General features: G+C 39.0%; 1 protein-coding gene across 4 annotated transcripts in view; it reads left to right on the top strand.

Annotated features, from left to right (window-relative positions):
• The window catches only part of CASK (peripheral plasma membrane protein CASK), a 337531-nt gene that overhangs the window by 7022 nt on the left and 304493 nt on the right, over positions 1–26016 (top strand). For 2 of the 4 annotated variants that reach the window (XM_074096111.1, XM_074096110.1), the window contains exons 5-11: positions 202–383; positions 1288–1356; positions 3006–3181; positions 3556–3678; positions 4276–4450; positions 11395–11516; positions 12249–12443. In XM_074096111.1, coding sequence (XP_073952212.1) covers positions 202–383; positions 1288–1356; positions 3006–3181; positions 3556–3678; positions 4276–4450; positions 11395–11516; positions 12249–12443 — 1042 coding nt within the window. The remainder of the gene's footprint in view (positions 1–201; positions 384–1287; positions 1357–3005; positions 3182–3555; positions 3679–4275; positions 4451–11394; positions 11517–12248; positions 12444–26016) is intronic. The other 2 variants (XM_074096118.1, XM_074096112.1) reach the window with 1 other exon arrangement.

The raw sequence follows: 26016 nt of genomic DNA, 5'->3' as shown, positions 1-26016 counted from the left end.
GACAGATAGATTTATTTATTACTCAGTGAAAATTACATTACATTCCATACAAAATGTCAAAATATAAACACATCACAAAAAGATCGTCAAAAATAAAATTACAATAAAAACAATGATCCAAATAAAAAAAAATAACAAATTTTACAAAAATACGAAAAGAATAATATATGTCGTAGTATGTTACCTGTTGTTTCTCCACAGCCACTACATGCGCCAAATACTAGAAGCACTTCGCTACTGCCACGAGAACGATATAGTGCATCGCGACGTGCGACCCCATTGCGTGTTGCTCGCCGGCCGGGACAACTGCGCTCCTGTCAAACTCGGGGGTTTTGGGGTCGCAGCGCAACTGCCTACACCGACCTCCCATCGGGCCCCGCCTGGTAAGTAATAGGAATAGTGCAGTTTATAAAATACCTAGCTTTATCTTAGCTAGCTCTAGCTAGTTCTACATTCCGTGGGATTATCGAAAAAGGAATATGTCTGCCAAATTTCAAGGCTCCAGTGCTTTAGGCTGTGCGTGACGCTACTCAGAACCAAAGAGAGGTTCATATATATATTAAAACAGAATACAAGGGTCGTATGTCGACATTTTTGAGCGCACCTTGACATGGGGCCTCGGATTGGTCTAAATACCTCGAATAAGTACTATAAATACGCGTGTATTGTATATGATTTATTCAAAAACTGAAATAGGATCCGTGATAAGTAATGTAATTGAACTACCCGTCATTGGTTTAATACTCTGGAGTATTTTTTGAGTATATTAATCAGATGTATTTGATTATTATATTGTTCTTAGACTAGAAATAAAACAAAAATAATAAATGTTATAGTGTATTAAACACAATGTTTTACTTGGGATACAATATGAAATTCTGGAAAAAATCTTGAACACATGAGCATTTTGATCGTTTGGGTTACCTTTCTACGGGTATTACGTTCATCGAAATGGCAGCAACTATCATCAAACTAAGATCAGCATCGGTACTATCTTTTGTTTTCATAAAGAGTAAAGTCTGAGCAGCATCTCTTTAATAATATTTATTTATTGAGACTGTAATGACAAGAAAACGGCCTTCAAAACATTGTTTATCGACCCTTTTCCTTCCTAATTGAATATTTAGTACACAAACCAAAAGCTCGGAATTTAAATAAAATTCGTGTCCATTTTCAACAATGATAGCTTTCCATTCTCATTAAAGAAAAGGTTGGAATACGCGTAATTAAATTAGTTTGTCGTAAATTAAATTCTCTGTAAATCTAAAAGTAGGTTGTGTTGTACAGAGCTCGTGCGGGACAGTCGCCCACTAATGGGTCCCATGGGCCTAGCCTATCTCAAATCAGACGAGTATGGTAAGACTCCGTGCGAAATTGTGCCGTTATTGCATGGACGTGAAGTGCATTATCCATCAGCACAAATGTCTTCACTCATTTCACTGGTACACCGAAAGTTTAGTACACTAGTTAATTCATTCATAAAGCGTCCATGCCTTTCGCACACGTCTTGTTAGAAAGGGATACAATGCTTTATAACTGACAATGGCTTGTGTGCTACGGCTATGTGTCTTATGCAGCAGACATAGTTTAGTATACGAATCGCTTGGAATCTTTACCCAATTGGCACTACCTCACATCAACACAGCCCTTATTCCTGCGTGGTATTTTTTCTAATTTTGTACCCTGTTGGTCCAAATTTCATACTTTATTCATTGGCTTTTAAAGCTAGACTCATCTAGCATCCCATATTTTAGGAACATAAGTACTTACAATTAGGATTGGAAGTCCAAGGGAGAAATTTTACACAGCAGCGGGACACTACCTCAGACAAAGAACACCGTATCTCATAAGCATAAGCATAAACTTGCCCTGGATGAAAAATAAAGTAGAAACTACCATATATATTACTATATACCTGCATTATATTCTACTAATTATTTACAATACATACAATTTTTATTAAAACCAAAGACCATATTGTCTAATGTGCACGAAATCGTAACTGCATTCATCGTTTCTTTCTGCCAAGTCGTATAAGATGAAGATGATGAATGAAATTGCGGACGCACGTTTTGGATATAACATAGTCTCAAATCCTTTTACGCCAGTACTGCATGTATGCAAGGCACGTAACAGTTCCAAAACTGCTACTTAATACTCAATTGAACCGTCGCCTATTTTAAACCATGTTCCAGAATTAATTACGTTTTTAATTTCGTGCCCCAGAAATTTTACTCTTCTGTACAGCTCCCATCATATACAAGCAATCATCTTCATTACAGAGCACAGTTTTAGGCATGGTGATATTGGTGGTGAACATTTTACTAATTTTAATAACAAAACCCGATTTTCCGAACTCACTAACTACTTACTTGTTTTCTAACACTCTTCCGGGATCCAAGGGTTCTTCACAAAGTACAAAACAATATGTAAAAATTGAATTTTGAAGTATATTTAATTTTAATCAAAAAATAAAGGAATAAACTAATATGTAAAAATACCTACGTAATGTACTGTATGGAATAAAATGTTTCCAATAAATGCAGAATTTTAAATATCCATTTTTTCCAAAATGCGGAAACTGGAAACTCTCGTCTCGTTCTACAGCACTACAACTCTTAGAAAAAAAGTTGGGATCCAGGAGGTTAAGAGATCGTCTACATAACATACTAAGGAATGTTGAGATGTTTTCCCAAAACATGCATTATTAATGATAATAAAGCTGAAATCACTAAGTAAACCTCTTAATCCGTTTTTTCAGCCATGATTCTCTTCAACATTTGAATATAGAAAACTTTTTCTTCAATCTTTATACCGTCGTTACAAGTAGGTAAACAACAAACTTTAAAGCAGTTTTTGACACAAGGAACCCGTTTGCCTACGAGATTACAAAAGGTTTTTAGAATATCATAATAACAAGGCATTGTTCTTACAAATACCATAATCTAGCCACGATCCACATATCAGGTAAAATTTTTGAACCGAACCTAAACTAAAATCAACAGGTCGAATCGGCACGCCTCACTACATGGCACCAGAAGTGGTTTCATCCCAGCTCTACGGAAAGCCGGTTGATGTTTGGGCGGCTGGCATTCTTCTGCACGTGCTTTTGGTCGGATACTTGCCATTTACTGGCACGAGGGAGAGACTGTTTGAAGCCATATGCCGGGGGAGGTTGCGGGTGAGTGGAAACCTTTGTCACACTTTTACGGAACTTCTCAATTATATTCTTAATGGCATCAACATGAAATTTGATACAGAAATGTAGTTTAGATAAACGTATAAGAAAGCTAAAGATAAACGTATGTATAGCAACAAAAATATACATACGTTTGAAGTGCAAAAAATATGTATACCTACAGGACTTTATTGCCTGAACATTAAGGTCGTGTATACATAATATTTTTTGCACTTTGGCTGTATTCATATCTTTGTTGCTGACTGTTCCTACCAATAGTCCGAGATGCACTCGGCCGGTTTTATGTACGGGTGTGTGTGGTACTTATAAACAAACCTTATCTTAGTACTGTATCATGAAAATGTCGTCGTTTCCAGTTCGACGCCCCCCTTTGGGACGACGTTAGCGACGCAGCCAAAGATTTGGTCCAGCGCATGTTGACTGTGGACCACACACAAAGAATAACCATTCAGGATGTGCTCAACCACAGATGGATAAGGGTAAGTTGCCTCCCCATGAGGATATCTCTGAAAGGCTAGTATCGTGGGTTAGGTGAGGTCCGTTTGAAACCTTAAACATTTGTGTAGCGTTTGTGATTGGTCAAATAAGGCTCTTATTGCGTGGACATAGAGTTTTTTTTAGCGGCTAAAGACGATTCCGCGTAGATAGGTTAGGGGAGACCCTAACTAAATGAGTCAATCACAAGCAAGAGTGAATCGTCAAACGGACCTCACGCCACCCAGCGATATTTCGCCCTCATTTGTCCAAATTAATAAAAATATTAAAGTTTTTGAAACACCGCGCAGCATATTTAGGCAGTCAAATATCAACTGACCTTGGTTCTTGACAATCACTTTCATTTTTCTGACAAAACAACATCTCCATTATTGAACATGAGACTGCCGTGAGAGTCACTCTTATTAAATGATATTGTACCGGATAACTCACATCTACAATTCAGTTTAGCTTGACAGTGTTTCGGGCAAATTGGTAACCTTTTTTCTTAGGAACAACGCGACTCGGCGTCTGCTGCAACAAGAAACTCAACTCAGTTTAGTTGACTGTACTTGATTTACATAAACCTTTTTGTTTTCCAGGACCGCGACAAGCAAAACCGCGTGCACCTGGCAAGCACGGTCGATGAACTGAAGAAGTTCAACAGTCGCCGTCGCCTGCGAGCAGCCACGTTGGCTGCTGCCGCGGCCGACGACGAGGAAGACGATGAGCAAAATGCAAGGAAGCAAGTTATGTTGGAGGAGGCTAATGCGGCTGGTGAGTTATGAATGTTGTATACGGCGTCCAGTGTAGGAGGACTGAGGCTGGGTTTCCATCAGACATGTGTGAGGCGTGTGTTTTTCATGAGCCAATAGAAATTCTGGTGGAAACAGGTGAGCGGAGCGAGGTATTGTATACAAAAAACAAGAGAAGGATGTGTGCGAGGAATGTGTTGCAACAACTGTGTTGCGAGGAATGTGTTGCTAAGTACTCAGTCTCTAGTAATGGCCAGTAGCGCACGCGCTCCGCTCCCGCCTCACCACATCCCGATCGCTTACTTGAAAAGAGCCCGCTACCGCACCGCTCAGCTACCTCGCACATCTCAGGTGGAAGCGCGGCCTTAAAGACTGAAATGGTAAGATGTGAGTGAACAGACTGGCCACTTAGTGTAGGTTGCGACAAGTTACTACAATCATAGCTAATGTCTAACCAGTCATCAGATACTCGTACCTTTGATTTGACGGCAAGTTTGGCATTGGTTATCGTATCCTTAAACTAATTTGGTGCAACTCACGCAGAATGTAGATATTTTTGATTGATGTATGTACCCCAGCCTATACAAGTTCAACTATTTGGCACAGGCCTCTTCTCAGAATGAGAGGGCTTGAGCCGTAGTTTCCTCGCGGACGCAGTGCGTTTCTTTCATCGTAAAGCTTGTGGTTAATTTCAAATGTTATTTCGCACCCATTCGAGCCCAGATTTGAACCCATAATCCAAGATTTGATCACTGCTGGCGTAATAAAAAGAAATACACGCTCTTACTGTCTGTTCTATCTTTATTATTACAGGGTGTCCACTTTCTGGAAAGTCAGGGAACAGTCAGGGAAGCTCAAGGTTGTCACGAATATGAACTTTATATCTCTATGGTCAGCCTGGATTCGCAATTATGTTAATTCTTATGTCCGACAAAGTCTCATGGATGATAATAAAGAGATATAGTGATGTACAATTAGTGCTCACGCATGTTAGCAATTTTAAGGATCTAGTGTAACGCTACTAGCACCACAAATGCACCCGAGAGCCACATGGTGGTAGGATCCTCTCATTAGACGGGTACACCTGTTGCCATGAGCAAACACAGACCGGGGCCCGAGGGCCCATGGTTCCTCCGCCTTTCCCAAAGAACCTTACCTCCATATAAATGCAATGTTCTTTTCATCTATATCTCAATATTACTACGAGTATTTCTACTCGTTACTAAGTTGTTACACTTTACAACACTCACCAAGTTAGGGGAACTTAACCATCTGCTTCGCACAAACCAATACATACCAAGTAGGGGATACTTAACCATCTCCTCGTACAAACCAACACTTTTAACTCTAATTATAAACCATTTTCCTTCCATTACCGTTCGTGTTACATTACATCCTCAAACCAATCAATTTTTAGAACCACGTCATTGAGTGTTACCAGCATTAAAGTTTCAATCAGAAATCGTTTAAGGAACTCACCAATAATTCTTGCGCGAAATTGCGACAATCCCGTCGGCGCGATACGCGCACTCCCGTCGGCGGCTACTTACAGTAAGCTGCCGGATCCATTAGCAATTTTCTCACCCGCTCTTACAACCACAATTCGCCTCATTCTCTCATCCTCACAATTTACCCATGGTGCAATCCTTGAAACTGAACCATTTCCACTGAGTCTCTCTTACAGCTTCTGTGACCATTCATTTCGTTTCGATGTGGCTCGGTCCGCAAACCTTTCTCCAAACACCACCTGGCCCTCCCCGGGACCCAAACCATCTGCACACCGAATATCATGCAAATCGGTTCAGCGGCTCAGGCTCACGCCTACAAACAAACAAATTTACAAACACACATTTATATAATAGTAGTGGGATTACAACCTCCTCTGTCAACTCATTAAAAAAACAAAATCTCGACTCAAACATGTCCATGTAAGACACTGGATTACAGATCCATGATTTCCTATACTTGAAAGTTCAGTGGCACCTATCTTCTTCACTAAGTCTGACTTCATTCAGACCCTCCGCCACCGCTGAAATTTAAAAGACCGTGAATTCTCAGTTGTATCCAGCCCAGTTTCACAGGATTGTGCCCAGTGTTAATGCAACACTGCTCCGCTCTAGTGTTGTCTTACTCTTTCACTTTTCATGCAACAAATGACTACAAAGTCTGTCTCTTTCCCCTCAGAACCCTTTCTGTTACCATCTGATATCTTCTCACAGCGTAAGGCGGTATAGGGCGCGGTCATGGGATTGTGTATAGTAATAGCAAGTTATTGTTTTCTCTCACTGCTTACTTCTGACCTTCTTCAAGGTACATAAACACTTCTTACCTAAACTTATAATAACCAAACCATAAAAATTTCATTTTTAATACAAGGTTCCTCTGCTGACTGTACCCCTTGCTGATCACACTCGCACTGCCACCCAAACCACACCTGCATACCAAATCTCAAGTCGATGCCACCAACCGTTGAAGAGCTCCGTCCTGCGGAGATGCTCCTGGCCGGACCACCAGGATGCCACTACCAGATTAGTGCACTGTCACGCGATTCACATAAGTATGCCAAACTTCAAGTCAATCAGACTACTGGAAGTTGGTCGAATCCAACAAGCAAGATTTGACTACAGACAGACAGACACAGACAGACAGACAGACAGACAGACAGACAGACAGACAGACAACAGGACAGGTGCAACTAAATAATAAAAGCTTGTAACATTGGGCAACGGGCATCAAACATACACTGCTACTACAACACCGGCCCCTTCAGACTTTTCACTGTAACAGTATAATTATGGCAGGCCGTTCCCAGGCTCCAACCAGCCTCTAGAGCCGGACCGACTCCTTAAAGACGCACCAACACCAGCCAATCCTTGTGTGTTACTGGTTACCACCACAAGTACACTTGCTCAAGACCGGCCCCAAAACAACTCCGTACAACTGCCTTCACTTGTCCTCTCAGACAAAGCAATTGTAATGTCCATTATGGCCCTGTCAGCCCCAATTATCAGCTCTGTGCAGTTCATAACAAAGCCCCTTGAAACATAAGCAACATTATCAATATACTGGAGGCCATCTTCTTTCAACTTCAACATCTATACACAACTCAGGTTTCAACCTCTCAACTAGTGATAAACACCTCCGAAGCTTAGAGAACAGTTTCCTCTTCTGGCTAAGCTCAAGCCATATACAAAGAGCCTGTTCCCTTTTATTATCCTCCTTGTGACACTAACTGTAATTTAATAAACAAACATTGTTTAACATCATGTAAATAACTAGTATGCACAAATTTTATACTTCTATTGTTACTCAATATACTCCTTGACCATTGGTTATTTACTTACTGATTGTTATTCTTATTTACTTATAATTTACTATAAAAATACTTTTATCTAGTTTTTGTACTCTGCTTAGACACACTTAGGTCTAACTACTGTAGTTAGAACTAGCGTAATTCCAACTCAACACACTCGGCATCAGTTAAAAGGAGTACTTTTCGAGGCGCCGATTATAATAAACAGTATTAATTAGCAAAGTTCAACCATCACTCGTACCTGAAATATTTTCTGATTTACTATAACTTTGAAACACTCCAGTCTTTAAATCCACCATCCAAGTGTTCACAATACATCCAGTATTTCCAAATCTTATATGTCCTTCGTACGCCTTTTCTCTAAATATTTCGATTCGACAAAACTTAGTAACAAGAAATGATTTTCATATCACAACTTACGTTAGTAAGAACCAAAACAAACAACAAGTGTTTGTTTTCAATGCACACTTCTTTACCAACAGAATACTCAACCAATCGTAAAACGACATTAAGAATGTAACAACCAATAGGAGCACAGTAAAACATTCATAGACGTTTTTCCGTCAATCTTCGCTTCTTTCTAACAACAAGAACATACTGACAGAAACAAATAGTTGCCAGCTCATAAAATATATAACTTTCTGCTTATGCTAGATTCACACCACGGAATAATTAAAGTATATTTTTATTAAGAAACAAAAGGGTATATTTATAGAAATAAAATCAATACCTTTTCTATCACCAAATCCAAAACCTGATGCATGCTTCGGTACCAAGTGCCTTTCCTGTCAATGTTAAGAACCAAACATTTCTCTAAACTGGCTTTGTCAAAGTTAATTGTAGTACAACTTGTCACAAGTAATTCTTAGTCAAAGTCACTCTGTTCCGTCTTCTAGCAATGTCATGACTTCCAAATGACCAAGAAAAAAATCTTTGTGCTTTCTTCTAAATAAATATCTTTAACTAAACGAATCTCAACAAGCAAACATTCACTAGTATAAATTGGCCACTATATTTTGCAATCATTTAATTTTCAATCCAATCTAGATGCATACCGAGAATGCGACCTCGGCAGCGGCAACATGAGGTTCGCACACCATCATGTGTTCTAAACCAAAGCATATTACGTATCTATTTAATCAGATTACTCATACTATTGACTGCTGCCTGGGGCTCACCCCAGCAGCGGCTCCGTAGGGTATTCTAACCAGTACGTGCCTGTCTATTCTCCTCGTTACCTATCAGCATAGAACGTCAAAGGACCGCCAAGCAGAGGAATCTCCCATCTCTGGATAGCAACGCGTGAAGCTCGCAAGCTACCACACGCCTGTCATTACTTCGACCTGTTCTCACAACTACCTATCAGTATAACTAGAACGTCAAAGGACCGCCAAGCAGAGGAATCTCCCATCTCTGAATAGCAACGCGTGAAGCTCGCAAGCTACCACACGCCTGTCACATCTTCAACATGTTCTAGCTACCTACCTATCAGCATAGTAGAACGTCAAAGGACCGCTAAACAGAGGAATCTGCAACCCTGAATAGCAACGCGTGAAGCTCGCAAGCTACCACACGCCTGTCATATCTTCAACATGTTCTAGCTACCTACCTATCAGCATAGTAGAACGTCAAAGGACCGCTAAACAGAGGAATCTGCAACCCTGAATAGCAACGCGTGAAGCTCGCAAGCTAACACACGCCTGTCATTACTTCAACCTGTTCTAGCTACCTACCTATCAGCATAACTAGAACGTCAAAGGACCGCTAAACAGAGGAATCTACAACCCTGAATAGCAACGCGTGAAGCTCGCAAGCTAACACACGCCTGTCATATCTTCAACATGTTCTAGCTACCTACCTATCAGCATAGTAGAACGTCAAAGGACCGCTAAACAGAGGAATCTACAACCCTGAATAGCAACGCGTGAAGCTCGCAAGCTACCACACGCCTGTCACATCTTTAACATGTTCTCCTACCTATCAGCATAGTAGAACGTCAAAGGACCGCTAAACAGAGGAATCTACAACCCTGAATAGCAACGCGTGAAGCTCGCAAGCTAACACACGCCTGTCACATCTTTAACATGTTCTCCTACCTATCAGCATAACTAGAACGTCAAAGGACCGCTAAACAGAGGAATCTACAACCCTGAATAGCAACGCGTGAAGCTCGCAAGCTAACACACGCCTGTCACATCTTTAACATGTTCTCCTACCTATCAGCATAACTAGAACGTCAAAGGACCGCTAAACAGAGGAATCTACAACCCTGAATAGCAACGCGTGAAGCTCGCAAGCTAACACACGCCTGTCATTACTTCAACATGTTCTCCTACCTATCAGCATAACTAGAACGTCAAAGGACCGCTAAACAGAGGAATCTACAACCCTGAATAGCAACGCGTGAAGCTCGCAAGCTAACACACGCCTGTCATTACTTCAACATGTTCTATCACCTATTTACCTGCCTTTCGACGTCCCTAGCCTACGCTAATTCCTAAAGAAGAACAATGCTATTCCAACCTCCAAACCCACTTTTTTTTTTTTTTTTGAAAGTTATTAATCACTAACGCAATGTAACCTAATCAGAATGTCACAGTTGTCATCTCAGCACCTTCACCATTTTGTCGGCACGAATATGAACTCTATATATCTATGGTCAGCCTGAATTCGCAATTATGTCATTCTCATGTCCGACAAAGTCTCATGGATGATAATAAAGAGATATAGTGATGTACAATTATGCTCAAGCATATTACTTTAACTTTAAGATATCTGTGTAACGCTACTAGCACCACAAATGCACCCGAGAGCCACATGGTGGTAGGATCCTCTCATTAGACGGGTACACCTGTTGCCATGAGCAAGACACAGACCGGGGCCCGAGGGCCCCATGGTTCCTCCGCCTTCCCCAAAGAACCCCCTTACCTCCATATAAATGCAATGTTCTTTTCATCTATATCTCAATATTACTACGAGTATTTCTACTCGTTACTAAGTTGTTACACTTTACAAACACTCACCAAGTTAGGGGGGAACTTAACCATCTGCTTCGCACAAACCAATACATACCAAGTTAGGGGATACTTAACCATCTGCCTCGTACAACCCAACCTTTGATTCTAATAATTATAAACCATTTTCCTTTCATTACAACCATTCGTGTCTCACATTCAATCCTCACCCGTCCAATCCTATTTTTAGACTCCTGCGTCACACCTTAGTGTTACCAGTTATTAAAGTTGCGTTCAGAAATCGTTTAAGGAACTCACCAATAATTCTTAATCGCGATTATTCGCGACAAGGTGGTCAGGGAAATCATGGAAATTTACTAGAAATCCAAAAAGTTCGGGGAAAAAACTCCTGATTTCCCAAAACTTAGCTCGATATTTTGACACCGGTCGTTCCAGTTCTGGGCGACGTATTAAACAGTGGCACCATAAAACAGTCCGAAAAAGTGAGCACGTTCGGTGTGGAGTGAATTCTCATAATCGGATCTAGCTTATCTCGGGTAGTTAAAAAAAATTGGTCAGGGAAAAGTCAGGGTTTTTTTTTGAATTAGTAGTGGACGTGGACATCCTGTATTAGTTTCAGTGTTCAAATTATGTTGATGTTTGCTATAACGCCTTATTGAACAAATGTGTATATTCCAGCGGTGAACCTTGTGGTGGAATCACTGGACGACGTGTCGGTGCTGCAGGACGGGCCGATTTTCATGGATCCTGACCTTTTCCACAGCATGCTTGACGATCTGCAACTACGGGCTTTGCTGGAGGTAACAAAGAAACAAATATAGACAATGCCTCAAATAAGTAGGGTAACTGACAAACTCAGACACCCCAACCGTCTTTGTAACTCCATCATTTATGAACAGATTTGTTTTTTTTTTTCGTTTGCATGAGAATACCTGCAATTAGGTCCCATATTCACTAAATCAGGATCTGATGATTGGATCTTAAAGAAAACTCCTCAAATGTATGTATGGCGATTTCGATATACGTATTTTCTTGTGTACGTGACCTCACTCTGGAGGTGCGGCCACATGCACCCGCTCGTCGCTCGTTCCCAGCGTCAAATCTGGTCACGTGACATAGCTACAAAGCTGAAAATGTCGAGCTTTATCGCTGAAAAAAAAAACCTTCAATTTCGGAAAAAGTACTTTTTTTTAATTCACTCAGATTTCTTTTATTTGTACCACTTCCACGACTGCTTCCAAGACCAAGATCATTCATGCAAGCAGCCATCTTGACGCTGATGTTCGAAGCGGCGATTTGATGCTACTTTTTTGAGTAACGGGAAATTCAAAATAGGGTCACGTGACCAGATTTATCGCTGCAAACGTGCGTTAATCGGCTGCATGTGGCCGCACTTTGGCACTCTGGGTGGCACTGCCTATACAGCGCTATAATGCGCTAGAAGAATGACATTTCAGACAAGAATCCATGGAGTTCTCCGACTGCATTTGGCGGAAGCTTTTGAGATGATTTGATGACTATTGTTGCCACAGGTATACGACCGCATAGCCTGCACGGTGGTGGTATCGAGCGGCCGGGCTCCGACGGCGGAGGGCCGGCAGCGCTGCCGGCAGGCGTTAGACGCGGCGGCGCGGCTTCGCGGCGCGCCCGGCCCGGCCGCCGCGTCCCCGGCCACCGCCTCCGCTATACACGAGCTGCGTCGTGTGCTCGCGTTGCCGCATGTTAAGGTAAGGTCATCATCATCATCAAGGGCCATCCATAAAGTACGTCAATTTTGACCATTTTAGCATCCGTCCCTTGTCACACGTATCGCTAAGAAATTTACAGAAGTTTTTTTTTCTAAAACTGTAAACTATTCAGGATTTATTTCAGGACTATCCTATAAAATCCTATAGGTTAGATTAGGTTAGTTTTATTAGAATTCTGAAGTTCTGTTCAAAAAAAAAGGGTCGTCAGTATTATGAAACAGTTGGGAAATTTATTCATTCGGGAAAAATTAGAGAACCGTATAGATATTTTTGACGTCTCGGTAAGGGCGAAAGAGACGTCCATCGGCTCGGCTCTATTTAGAGCAGGAGAATTTTACGAGCAATTGTTGTAGATATAGGCTTCGCTTCGCTCTGCTTCATAGTCGTGGAAAATCTCAATATCAAACGTTTTATCATATCCTATTTTTGCATACATTTGAGGGCCTAATTTTTTGCCAATCAGTATATTTTCAATCCCTAGTTTGAGGTGCGGAACATAAACACATGTCTTATTTATATAAAAAAATAACTATTGTAAATTATAACTATAAAAACCCTATTGTAAACCTTTTACGTTACTTGACTTTATTTCATATTTTCCGACTTTTTCAGAATCCCGATGCCATACCTTATCCTGGTGTCCTGAAGATGAACTCTTGCACGTCCTCACCCCAAGACCACAGTATAACAAGTTTTCCCTACAGTAGGCCGACGCCTTTGAAGTTGAGCAATACCGCAGCCTGTATAGGTATTTAATTTATGCAAGTAAGGAAGGGTTGTCACAAATTAAAAATTTGGAAGGTAGATGTCTTTTACGAATCGGTACCTACATATTGGTATTGCGAAATTATATAAAACAAAATAATTTAGGGGTATATACAATTTATGAAATAAAAAACATTTTTTTTTCCACAAAATATACTTTCATAGACAAATACTTTCGGTTTCTAGACTTAAAACTCCTGTTATTAAATTTAATTATATAAAAAATAAATAAATATAACTATATAAATAGATGCGAGATAAAGATATGCACGCACTCACAGTACATGTCGTATGCACCATAATAAATTTTATTATAAATTTAAATGTTAAAAAAACGCGATAGCCCTAGAAGACTTGTCGCAAGCTACTAAGAACGGCAAAGTATGCAGCTGGGGCTCCTCCCACCCGCGTCTCACCCCTCACGCCCCGCACGATTGCTCTGTCTAGACGTCTCCGTCAGATTACTGTAGGGAAACTTGTTATACTGTGCCAAGACCCTGCGATCCTTTCCTACTGTGCCGTCCATGTCTATCGAAGAGAGATCGACCAGAGGTCTTATTGTCTAACGCACTTGGGATAATAATCGCTTTTCACTGCTTTTTTCTGTCGCGTGGTATAACATAAGGGTAGAAAGAGATAGTGGATGCGATTGCAGGCACCCGTTCGTTTGACAATACGGCCTTAGTTCTGTTTCCTACTCCCAACTAAAAACTTTAAAATTAAGTTTACCTTTATCCTCCTAAGTCCTCGCGTACTTTATAAAGGACCAATTAACACTAAGAATAACAGCCGAATGTACTTTATGAAGTACAAATTGTTCATTGAATAAAAAATTCTATGAATTTTGAAATAATATCCAAAATAACAAAGCAGGTCAACCACGTTTAGGTCTTAAGCACTAAGTTTGTTAAAAAATGTCAGGACTCAGGAGGTTAAAACAGTAGCATCGAGAAACTGTTGGATATGATGCTTGCTAGGTTTAGAGATGTCTGTAACTATCTACTTAAAAGATATGGTAAGTAAAAAGTAATAAATGTTCAATAATATGTAAGTATAAATCGCAAATGTGTTGCCTGGGTCAATCCGGGACCTATATGTATGCATGTTTCAACATTTCACACCGAACTGAAATAAAAAAGTACATTCCATCGAAATTTTTCGTTATCACGCCATCTGTTGATAGTAAAAGAGATCAATCTAATCAGACTTATAGTTTGACTAAGTACTTCTCAATAACAATCAGATTATTGCGAAGCACTTAGTTAAACTATAAATTCAGTATAATAATGTACAACAGTAGGTGTAACATTTGACAACATTAATAAGTGCAAAACTGTCTCTTGTTTTCCAATGGTCCTATTAAATACAGAAACCACGGAGTTCCCTGCGTATTACAGAGATGGCGTTGTACGCTGTAAAAGACCTCGGTTGCCATGGAAACTAGTTTATTGATTTCAAACTTCCACGACATATGATGGAGTGATTTGGTAACTAATAAGATATCTCGCTCGTTAACTTTATAGGCATCATGAAATGCAGAAATAAAGGGAATGAAAGATAATTGACAATATTTTGTGCATAGAACGAAGATCGTGCCGTCTTAGACCTAACGAAATTTGGGTTTAAGTGATTCACTTTGTAATAAATATATATAAATTGTGATAAATATATAAACACTCAAGATTCGAAAGCAATCATCGTTTTTTTATACATAATATCTGCCCCGACAGGGAATCGAACCTGGGACCTTTGTAAATGAGACATGTTTAAATGAAGGGTCCACGGAAAGAATGTGTCTAGTCACCTAAGCAACTTTTTGAGTTATAGCGGTTTGAAAGTTAGTCATCACGAACAATTACTATGGTTACCATTTATTTAAAAGATAAAAAAATAGATTTTATATTGTTTTCAGATTATTTAATTCAGTGGTAAGTCATAGTACCTATTTTGTGAGCTCTACATTTTGAGATTAAAATCTCAATTTAAAAAAAAGGTGACTAGACATGTTCTTTCCGTAGACCCTTCAAATGTTTGGTGGTATGTATCTTGACTTTGACAATGGTGCCGTGCAAAACGTAACATATTTAATCTCAGCCATAACTCTTACGTGTATGTAGATATTATTTCCTCTCTTTCTGACGACGTGGGCCAGGATAGCAGTGGTTAAAAAACTGATTTAAAAACATTCACGATGCCGTTTCATTACGATTGGTAAGCCTATATTTTGGCGACATATCGGTTCAAAGACAAAGTCAAAGGATTATTTGTTCAAAAAGTAGGTTACATGGTCAACAGGTGTTATGCCAACAATTTTTTTTTATGTGACTGGATGGAAAATGAGCAAGTGGGTCTCCTGATGGTAAGAGATCACCACCGCCCATAAACATCTGCAACACCAGGGCTATTGCAGATGCGTTGCCAACCTAGAGGCCTAAGAGAGGATACATCAAGTGCCAGTAATTTCACCGGCTGTCTTACTCTCCACGTCGAAACAACAGTGCAAGCACTGCTGCTTCACAGCAGGATTAGCGAGCAAGATGGTGGTAGCAATCCGGGCGGACCTTGCACAAAGTCCTACCACCTGCAAACCCCACCACCACACACTGCACACCCCACCTGCATTTGAAAGTTTTCCACTTTTTGAATGCAATTGAGGCGTATGCCACTCCTACTTGCTTTTTATAATCGTGGTGGTGGCAATGAAGTCATACCAAACTTGCACTTTCCTTATCATACTGATCAAACTTAAGCATCAATGATTAGTATGGCTGACACGAAAATCCCACTCTATAATGACCAAACAACACTCCTAATCAAATGGCCCAACTTTTGCTTTAACGTGAAACTAGACATACAAAAGTTCTATTAGTCTCCGTGGTTGGAATACTGATGATGTTCTTCGGTAAACAGCGCCGGACGTGCTGGCTCGCGCCGCGGAAATGATAGAGTGGTCGAGGAGAGGTGTTTCACTACTTATGTTTGCTACGGGATGAAATTCATCAACGCTGCGAAGAGTAAAAATAAGGTGCGGTGTTTTTGGTCTTAGACTGAGAAACTAGGAAATAGGTGAAAGACATCTCCACTTGCATTTAGAAGTGAATTGGGATCGGTAAGGTTAATTGGAAATAGACGGGGCTTGAAAAGATTGGATTAAAAAGTGAACTAAGGAAATACAGGCATTTAATTTTATACTAACAAAAATGTGTGGTTTCAAGCGTAATATTTCGCAAACGGATGTCTGAATCCATAAATTTTATTCACGCACCTGCGTTATTTTTAAACAACCTATCCCCAGATCGTGTTCTTATGAAAAAAAAAACGTGTTTTTTAGTTCGTGTATCTATTTTATCAACTAATAAACCAATCTTCTTCTTATTACAATACAATACAATACAAATATTCTTTATTGATCACCAAAAGCAGTACAGTGACATTACAGAAATAAAGAATTCAGGTAGACAAAATGTATTAAACCAAAATCAATTATCTATTTATTTATTTATTTTATTCTTAATGAGTTTCTTGTTAAAATTTTCATTTTTAATACAAGCTTTTTTGTAGACTGTACTTTTTGTGGACTATACGTGCATTGTCATCTAAACTACATATCCGTATCAAATTTCAAGTCGGTACTATTCGCCGTTGAGGAGTTCCCTCCTGCGGAGACGATCCTGGCAGGACCACTAAGATGTCACTACCAGATTATTGTATTGTCACCAAATTTACATAAAAGTATGCCAAATTTCAAGTCAATCGGACCACTGGAAGAGGGTCAAATTTAGCTTCCAAGATTTGACCCAAACAAACAAATAAGTAAATAAATAAACAAACAAGGCCAGTTAAATAAAAGCTTGTAAAAAAACATTTACATGTACGTAACGAATACTAGGTAGGTAGTCATTTTTATACCACTTTATCGGCTGCATTGATTATTGTTACAACCATGCCAAATAGCTACTTCGTAAGAAAAGTAGATACTAGGAGTCTTTGAACTACCCGCCGACATACGGATATGGCGAAACAAAAGATTCCGTTTTAACCATTTTGGCTACAGAACTCGGAAATCGACATGCCATCATGCATCCTAAAACGTTCTTATGCGAGTTTTATGCGCCATCTGCAATCGTCTCATTTCGCATGCATCCTAGGGTTGGATGGAGTTTTACTTGAGTGCTTAGCGTTAGAATTTAGAACCAATGTCCATTACAAGTTACGAACAAGTCAGATTCATGAAAGTAGGCGGACGCCGCATGGAACTTATATTGCGGAAGTTACGCACGCGGTTTCATGACGTATTCTATTTACGTGGCATATGTTGCCTCTATAAAAGTTTTATATCATGCGCTCGTTGCGCTCCATTTTCGTCTCTAGGGTAGGCAATCACTGTACACGGTTGGAAGGACTTACGATCCTCATAATAACGGACGTATGACAGTTTAGAAGTTACAAGGTAATAAGTTATTTGGCATAATCTCTAAGTTCTGCGACGTCAAATTTTTTGGCCGGACGCTTATGTCAGAGTGATCGTTGTTACAAGGAGCCAGCAGCAGATGAGCTACAAGGACTGAAGTTCCTTTCGACTTAGACTTGTTCACGGCTGCTCTCTTATCGACACGTGCCGGTTAGAGGCATTGCAAACGTCAAAAACTAATTTAAATGAAGAAAAACTTCGAAATTTTCATTTCATAGTCCAATTCTACGTTCTACTAATCCTATTACCTAATAAAAAAAGTTAAGCTTTCGTGAGACATGTATGTGTGTAGGTATTATGTATGTATAGCTCTTTATTGTACATACATGTTAAAATAACTGTTAACAAGAGAAAAAAATTACAAAGGCGAACTTATCCCTTAATTAAAGGGATTTCTTCCAGTTAACCTTACATGCTTTATAAAACTAGAGAATTGAACTGTTAAACTCACGATTAGAAGTTGGGAACCCTTAAATTGAAAAAGACCTTTGGAAAAGATCGAAACTAGTTGGACCGTTCCTGTCCTGACTTATATAATCGTGAGTTGAACCGTTTACTTCTGTAAAATAGCAGGATTACCAGAATATTAGGATAGTTAGTAACCTAATATTGTAATTGTGAAAGTGTTTGAGTATCAATAATAAATAAATAATAAATATTATCATGGGACACTTGACACCAACTGACCTAGTCCCAAACTAAGCAAAGCTTGTACTATGGATACTAAATAGGCAACGGATAAACATACTTATATATTTAGATAAATACATGCTTTAATACATATTAAACGTCCTTCATTCATACAAATATCTGCCCCGGCCGGGAATCGGGGTTCAGTAGGTACACATGCATAATGTTTAAGATTTATCCTTTATACTTCACGCTAAAAGGTCAGGGTATGATTCTGATGCAAGTTCGGAGTAGTTATATAGGTGGCTAGACGTTGCGAACTTAAGGGCTGGGACGACTTGGAAGCGGCTAGTAAAAAAGTTAGTAATATTGTTTCTCACATTTGACCGCGATATATACGCTCACTAAAATAAAACCTCTCTGGGTGACCAGAGGGAGTTGTAGGTACGTTTCATGTAAATAAATGTGTCTAGTCAACGCGAGAAGTCGCGACTTTCGTTTGTTGCGGTACTTGCGGTTTTGTTGACGCCACGTATGTATGACCTGCGTTAGTACATAATGGCCGTTTGTTTGTTTCCTGTGTTGGTACGAATTATGACATCGTATGAAACCATCTGCAGGCTAGGAAAAAATTAAACGGAATTTGTTATTCTGTGCAGCATTATATCTAGAGAACAATAAAATTAATGGATAACATACCTCAATCAAGCCGACTATGTTATAATTATGACTATGACCATTATGAATGACGCTCGCCAAATGGGCAGCAACAGTCTGCACTAACACTTCGAGATATAGTTTTACTGAGGCTAGTTATTATTTACACACAAAATAACGTTATATTTATTTTATAAAAACGGAACAAAAGCGCATCAATATTAAATTATATACGCCGAAATTTTCAAGTGTAAGTTTGACAGTCTCCTTTTTTACGAGAAAGGCGCGCGGTAAATATGCATGACGGGGCAATTAATGTCTGTGTTTTGAGACAGTTTTGTCTTTCGGAAACTTTTGTCCTCCCTTTTTTCCGAACAAAACGGGACTACGGAACACTATGGTTGCTCGATATTTTATGGTACGGTTTTAAGGTGTATACGCCCGTAATAACAGACTTTGAAAGCCACACTTAAAAACAAAAAACAGTGGCGCCATCTAGAAAGACAAAAAACGATAGCCCTCATTGCGTGACAATACAATAATCTGGTAGTCCGGCCAGGATCGTCTCCGCAGGACGGAACTCTTCAACGATGAATGTCATCGACTTAAAATTTGGTATGCAAACGTAGTTTGCGTGACAATGCAAGTACAGTCAGCAAAAAAAAGCTTGTATTAAAAATAACATTTTTACCAAAAACTTATTTGATTTAACATACTTGATTTAACTACGCACGTCATTAAGTTTTCAAAACACCGAAATCCAATAGAATAATTTGTCTTTAACATGTTCATGCAAAGGGTGGCATTAATACGAGTATTTTAATGTAAAGTATTAAATTTACCTACGGCCAACAGGCCGCCTGATACCGAAGATAAAGGAAAAGCCTAGCTAGCACCCTATCTGTCGATCTGAATATTATATATTTGTTCGTTATTCTCTGTTACGTGTACATATATGTTTTATAAGGGCTCGTCTGCATCGAATTGCGTAATGCTCAAAGGGTTGCTAGCATCTGTTAGCATTTGTTTACGAGATGGAATAACAACAATTTACTTGGCTGTTTTATATTTTCTGTGAATCATTGAGCCAATTTAGCTTGATGTTCTATTTATTGTCTAAAATCCTTGTTTTTGTGAATCATGTTAAATACACACCCGCAGCGCGCATTGCCGAAGCTTTGTTCTAGTGCAGTGGTTTGATCTGGATTTTTCGAAATTCACGTGCGAATTGCATTTGAAATTCTACATTCTACAGTGAAGGAAAATATCGTGAGCAAATCTGCACCAATCTACGAAGCAATTCAACAGTGTGTGTGTAGTTTCTAATCTACACCGGGGCCGCGTGGGAATTACGGGATTTTTGGAAACTTTTGAGCTGGTTACGATTGTGAATGGATCGCGACTGTTATAAACTTTAAGTCACGCGTATTTTACAGTTCTAGTTAAGGTAAAGGCGATTCGATTTAGCGACCACTTGCATTGAGTTGAAAACTGAACCTTTTTAATATCATACTAGTTAAATATATAAAATAATAATAAATATAACGGGACAATTAACACCAATTAACCTAGTCCCAAAGTAAGCTTAGCAAAGCTTGTGTTATGGGTACTAAGCAACGGATAAATATAATTATTTAGATAGATACATACTTAAATACATATTAAACACCCAAGACCCGAGAACAAACATTCGTATTTTCCATACAAATATCTACCCCGACACGGGAATCGAACCCGGGACCTCAAGCTTCACCACTGAGTGGAGTTGGAGTTACGTCACAATTTCCATTTTAATTATTGCAAATACGACTAGCTTTAAAAATATTGTGGTAGCATGCTCCAATAAATGGGTCCTTATTAAGGGATAAACTTTTTTTATGGCAATCTGGTTTTGTAATTTTATTCACATATAATACCAACACTGATACTCTTGTACTTGATAAATTAGGACTAATGTTGATGGATTTAATTTACTTCCAACTTCTTTGGTTCGGGTAGCTACATTTAAACATGTTCTCCAACATCGCCTTCAAAGTTTTGGGCTCACTCGGTGCCCTCAACACATGGTACAAGGAATTTTTTGATCAAAACTGATACAACATCAAAATCAAGTTAGACCCTGCTCTGCTCAAGTTTTGGAAGCCCTACGGTGTCACGTAGGTACCTTTTTCATAGCCATAACTTGGTTTCAGCTTTATCGCAGTTAAATCACAATAATCCGTTCACGTTTGAATGATTTTGATAGGACAAAAGTCACATCAATTTACTAAACGTAGCCCCGTTTAGTCTAAGTAAAGTCTCAGGTCTTTTAAAATTAAACTTGTGCTATTTGTTTTAAGTTCTAATGTTGAATACTTCAAAAATGGGACATAATACTGTGCAAGTATTTTGAATGGCGAACAATTTTTTGATTTGCATCCTCTTTGTTGTCGGTGGCTGATTGGCGCAAGTCCTTTGCCGCGCGGCTTCGATCGTAAAAAAAGGCGGCAGTCAGCAGACTTCAAAAAAAAAAAAACTCTCGGCGGATATATATTATTGCGGTTGTGCTCGGTTTTGTAAAATAAATATTAATTGTGATTGTAGACATTGTAAATAGTTTTGTGTGTAAATAATAACAAACTTTATACGCCTAAAAACTAGCTAGTGAAGTGGCGGTGCGGACTATTGCGGCTTTACGGACTTTAGCGAGCGTCATACATCGAAGTCGGTTTCATTGAGGTATGTTTTTCATGAATTGTTCTCTAGACATAATGCTGCACAGAAGAGCAAATAAGCCACGGCCTTGGTAGCAGTCACTATTCGAAGGTTTATTAAACAAATACCTTTCAACAGCCCAGTGAAGTAATATAACTTGATTTACGAGTGTCACGGGTTATTCCAAACTAACTTGAAAGTTCCTAAATAGGACTGCGCATTGCGTAATGTCAAAACAACGAAACCCGCTGGCTCCGTGGAGAGTTCTCTTACCATATGAAATGTATGGCGTGGGCAACGTAGTTTAACCCTTATAATACCATTTCGAGTCATGATAATGTTATTAATAAGAGTTAGACTCGCTCAGCATTAGATCATGCTTGGTTGCGTCTGCTTTTGATGTGGCAGAGATCGAATTTTCCTATTTAAGAGTAGGTAAGTACCTACCTACCTTAACTAATTAATTTTTGAGTGACAGGGCTGACAGGACCTAGAAACCATTTTGTTAAATTTTATCACTTTGAAATATGAAATACCATTCGCAAGTGGTAAAAATCTGTAGTCTGTGCAAACTACTGCTCACAAAAACATTTTGACTAATAGTTTAGACTTTTAGGTATTTAAAAGAATGTAAACAAACGGGAGCTGTCAAAAATGACAGATCCAGAGGTTGTGAACCTTTATGACGAGAATAAAAATCGAAAATGTAGCTAGTACTAAATAGGTACGCTATTGGACTTCTTATAATGATTCCATTTTATGAAAAAGCATGAAATCTGAACGTTGTTGAATAATCAATAATATCACTGGTGAATAAAGTAATTGCTTGTCTCATTAAAATTTTGTGTGGTATCTATATCCTATCTACTAATCCACCATCACAATACCACCCAAGTCAATATAATCAACGCTATTCACTAAACTTGGTTTTGTCGCAGGTGGCGGTGTAGAGAGAACACAATCGTGGGTTTTGTATTCTTTGAAAACACTGTACACGGTAGGAATCGAGACGGCCATCTTTCTGCCGTTTTTTGGGTTATGTCAGTTTTGGATGGATATCTATCTTTTGGCCACGTTTCTTCGACATATAGCCCGGCTAGTTCCCGGCTCGCCATCACCCATATCTTCGTAAAATACACAACTCCGTAACAAAATAAACAAATTAACAGAAAACAACAAACTTAACAAAGAAGAGCAATAAATGAAATTTCTAAAACACCACAAATATCGCACTCTCATCAGATTACAACAAGCAATGGCGAATGTCAAACCGACAAAGTTAAAAATCACGTAAGGTAGGTGTTGCTACATTAAATACGACATTTTCTATTTTAGTCGCATTACATTCTTATTAAATAAAACCTTGCGTTTTAAACCTCTGCAAGATTGGGTATTTTTTAGTGTCAATTTAGAAATTAAAAATTAAATATTCATTTAACGTGATAAAAATATTTTTGTATTCGTAAATGTGTACATATTCAGTAAAATTAAGCGTAATTTCATGTTATTATAATTGAACGAACTGAAGTAGCTTGCTCATTTATTTTAAAATAATAAATATTGAACAGGAACCAAACATTGTCTCAGAAATAACCTCTTTAATGGTTTGTTTGCATTCTTTTAAATACCTAAAAGTCTAAAGCATAGTTTACACAGTTGAGTAGTTTATAAGCCGTATATACCTACGTACACAGCTGAAATTTATACATAATGTTTACAAATGATAAAAATAAAAAATAGAAGTGACCCATCCAACCGACATAAAAATTAACAAAAGGGCCTCTGTTATCACTAGATTTTGCAGATAAAGCCTTTTACAATGTATAATTTTGATATAACTCGCACTTGACCGGCAAAAGATTTTTTTTTAAGTTGTGATTCCCTAAATCAGTACCGTGATTATGATACGAGTTTATTCAAGATGTTCTTGTAGAATGTACTAGGTATTTTTCAATTGGAATTCGCGACGCGGGCCATGTGTCTATAATTCTAGACTCGAGAGGTCCGATGGGAATTAGCTCTGAATCGGAATAACCACCCGTGCAAAAGTTCTGTTGCTCTTCTGTTGTTCTGTTGCTGTTGATGCCTATTTGTAAATATTAAATCTCACTTATGATGAATAGTAACTGAATGACTGATGCATGATGATAAACAACTGGATGAGAAAATAGCGATAATGTTTTCGGGGACTTCTCTTGAGTGTACAATGTGAGAGTCCTACAAAAGCGGACTAAATGCGAGTCGAATTTGTTCACTAAGTCCCGTATATTATAATAATAATAATTTAAAACCGAACAAAAAGTACAACTTATTTTTTTTCTTAGTATTTCTATGAAAAAAGTAATTTTTTGTAGACAGGCTGACGGACAATGAAGTGATGCTACGAGGGTTACTTTTTTCACTTCACGGTATGGAATCCAAAAAATCGGTAAAACTTTACATTACTTCGGATCTCTGACCGTATGTCTAAAACGGTTATTCGAGTATCGTAAAATTTCATATACGAGAATGAGTCAGAGCCGTCGAATACTCACCCTACCAATCTTAATTCATCCTATACGAGTAAGAATCCACGATAAACCGTCTCAATTTTTTGCTTACTTAGACATTTCGCATATTAAATTTACGGTCGGCCACCCCACCCTTACCCACATTAAATAGGGTTGACACCAAAGTTCGGCAAGCTATCGCGACGGCTGCAGCGTTCATTAATAACGCAGCAACCCTAAACTGACAGCCGTTAGCTTATTTGAATTTGTGGAAAGGATGGATGGCGTACGATGTGTGGGTGAAGCTGGTATTATCTCGCTTATTTAGGGATGTATACGTTACGTGTGGTACGAGACTTGAATTGTTTCCTTCTCACGTATGGCCTTCTCACCATTTTCACTAAAGGCGCTGATACACTTGAGCATTCACTTGTTATGAGCATTCTAGCGAATATTACAAGATACATGACCGATAAAAAGGTAAAAGCTCACAAAATAAACAGGAGTGTTTTAGTGAGCATGTATTCAAAAGCAGCATTCAAGCATTCAAGCAAGCATGTAAGCAAGAATGCAAGAAAGCATGTAATTATGCAAGAAATAGTGCAAGTAAGTATGCATTCAAGGCTGCATGCAAGCAAGCTTACAAGCATTTAAATTTCCGAGAAATAGTGCAAGCTAGAATGCAAGCAAGCAGAGTTAATATGCCAGTGGTGGTAGTAAAAATCATTTATATTATATAGGTACTTAGTTAAATATTTATTAAGCTTTAACCCGCGGCTTCACCCGCATCAGACAGCTTAATGCCGTCTTGCTAACTGTAAACAAAGTGAAATATTTAAAACAGTAACAGCGATAACCAGACTTAGTACGCCAGCTTTTAAGACTTCATGTATTTAAAGAATGTTTGTGCACATTTATACTTCTAGACCGGTCGGCGGTCAGCAGTTAGAATACAAAACAAGCTTTTGGTCATAGTCAAAATACCATAAACGGGACTTATCACGCTATTTTTACACGAGTAATATTTACCTCGACGTTTCGGCAACGTTACAGTTGCCGTGGTCACGAGTAGACTGAAGTGTGGGGTGTCAAGTCTGCCTAGCAGCGCGAGTTCTTCGAACTACCCGCACTTGAGTGGTCTTGAGTGCCGGTACTATTAGTGATAATAGTACCGGCACTCGTATCACGAACTACCCGCACTTGGTCACTTTTATTAGTCACCCTATCACACCGACACAACACTAACAACGTCCGATCGTCCCTCCGAACATTCATCCCGACGCCAACACTTATTAATAACAGGATTCCACGAAAATGAAAGCTTATACCCATCGTCCCGGTTGAAATTCTTATGCTTTTTTTATTTCAACTGCTTCACGTACTATTCTTGAGTAAAAATGACGTTCCGTGGACAGAATTTTGGGATTGTGAAGCTCAATCCAGTGGTTTGGCCCTGACTCCAACAAATGCTCGGCTATGGCTGACTTGTTTATCTGGCGATTTTTAACAGCTGCAATGTGTTCCTTGACCCTCTCAGCTATTGTTCTTTTCGTCTGTCCGATATAGGAACTACCACAACTACAATCAACCCTATAAACACCCGGTATTTGGAAGGGAACGACATCCTTGGGTGTCCTGATATGCCTCGCGACTTTGGACAAAGGCGTGTACACCACCTTGATGGAATACTTACCTAAAACGGCTCCAACTTTGTCCGTCACTCCTTTCACATAAGGCATACTAGTGTACATCAGGATATTGGTTCTACGTTTCTTCTGGGCTGCCATTTATTCACCACATATCCGTTACCTAGTACCTCCTGAACATGTCTCAATCGTCTTCAACA

Source organism: Choristoneura fumiferana, chromosome 13 (genome assembly GCF_025370935.1).
Source record: "Choristoneura fumiferana chromosome 13, NRCan_CFum_1, whole genome shotgun sequence".
In the NCBI taxonomy this organism is placed as follows: Eukaryota; Metazoa; Arthropoda; class Insecta; order Lepidoptera; family Tortricidae; genus Choristoneura; species Choristoneura fumiferana.
Note: the sequence above shows the minus strand (reverse complement) of the source record. Positions and strands in the feature narration are given on the sequence as shown.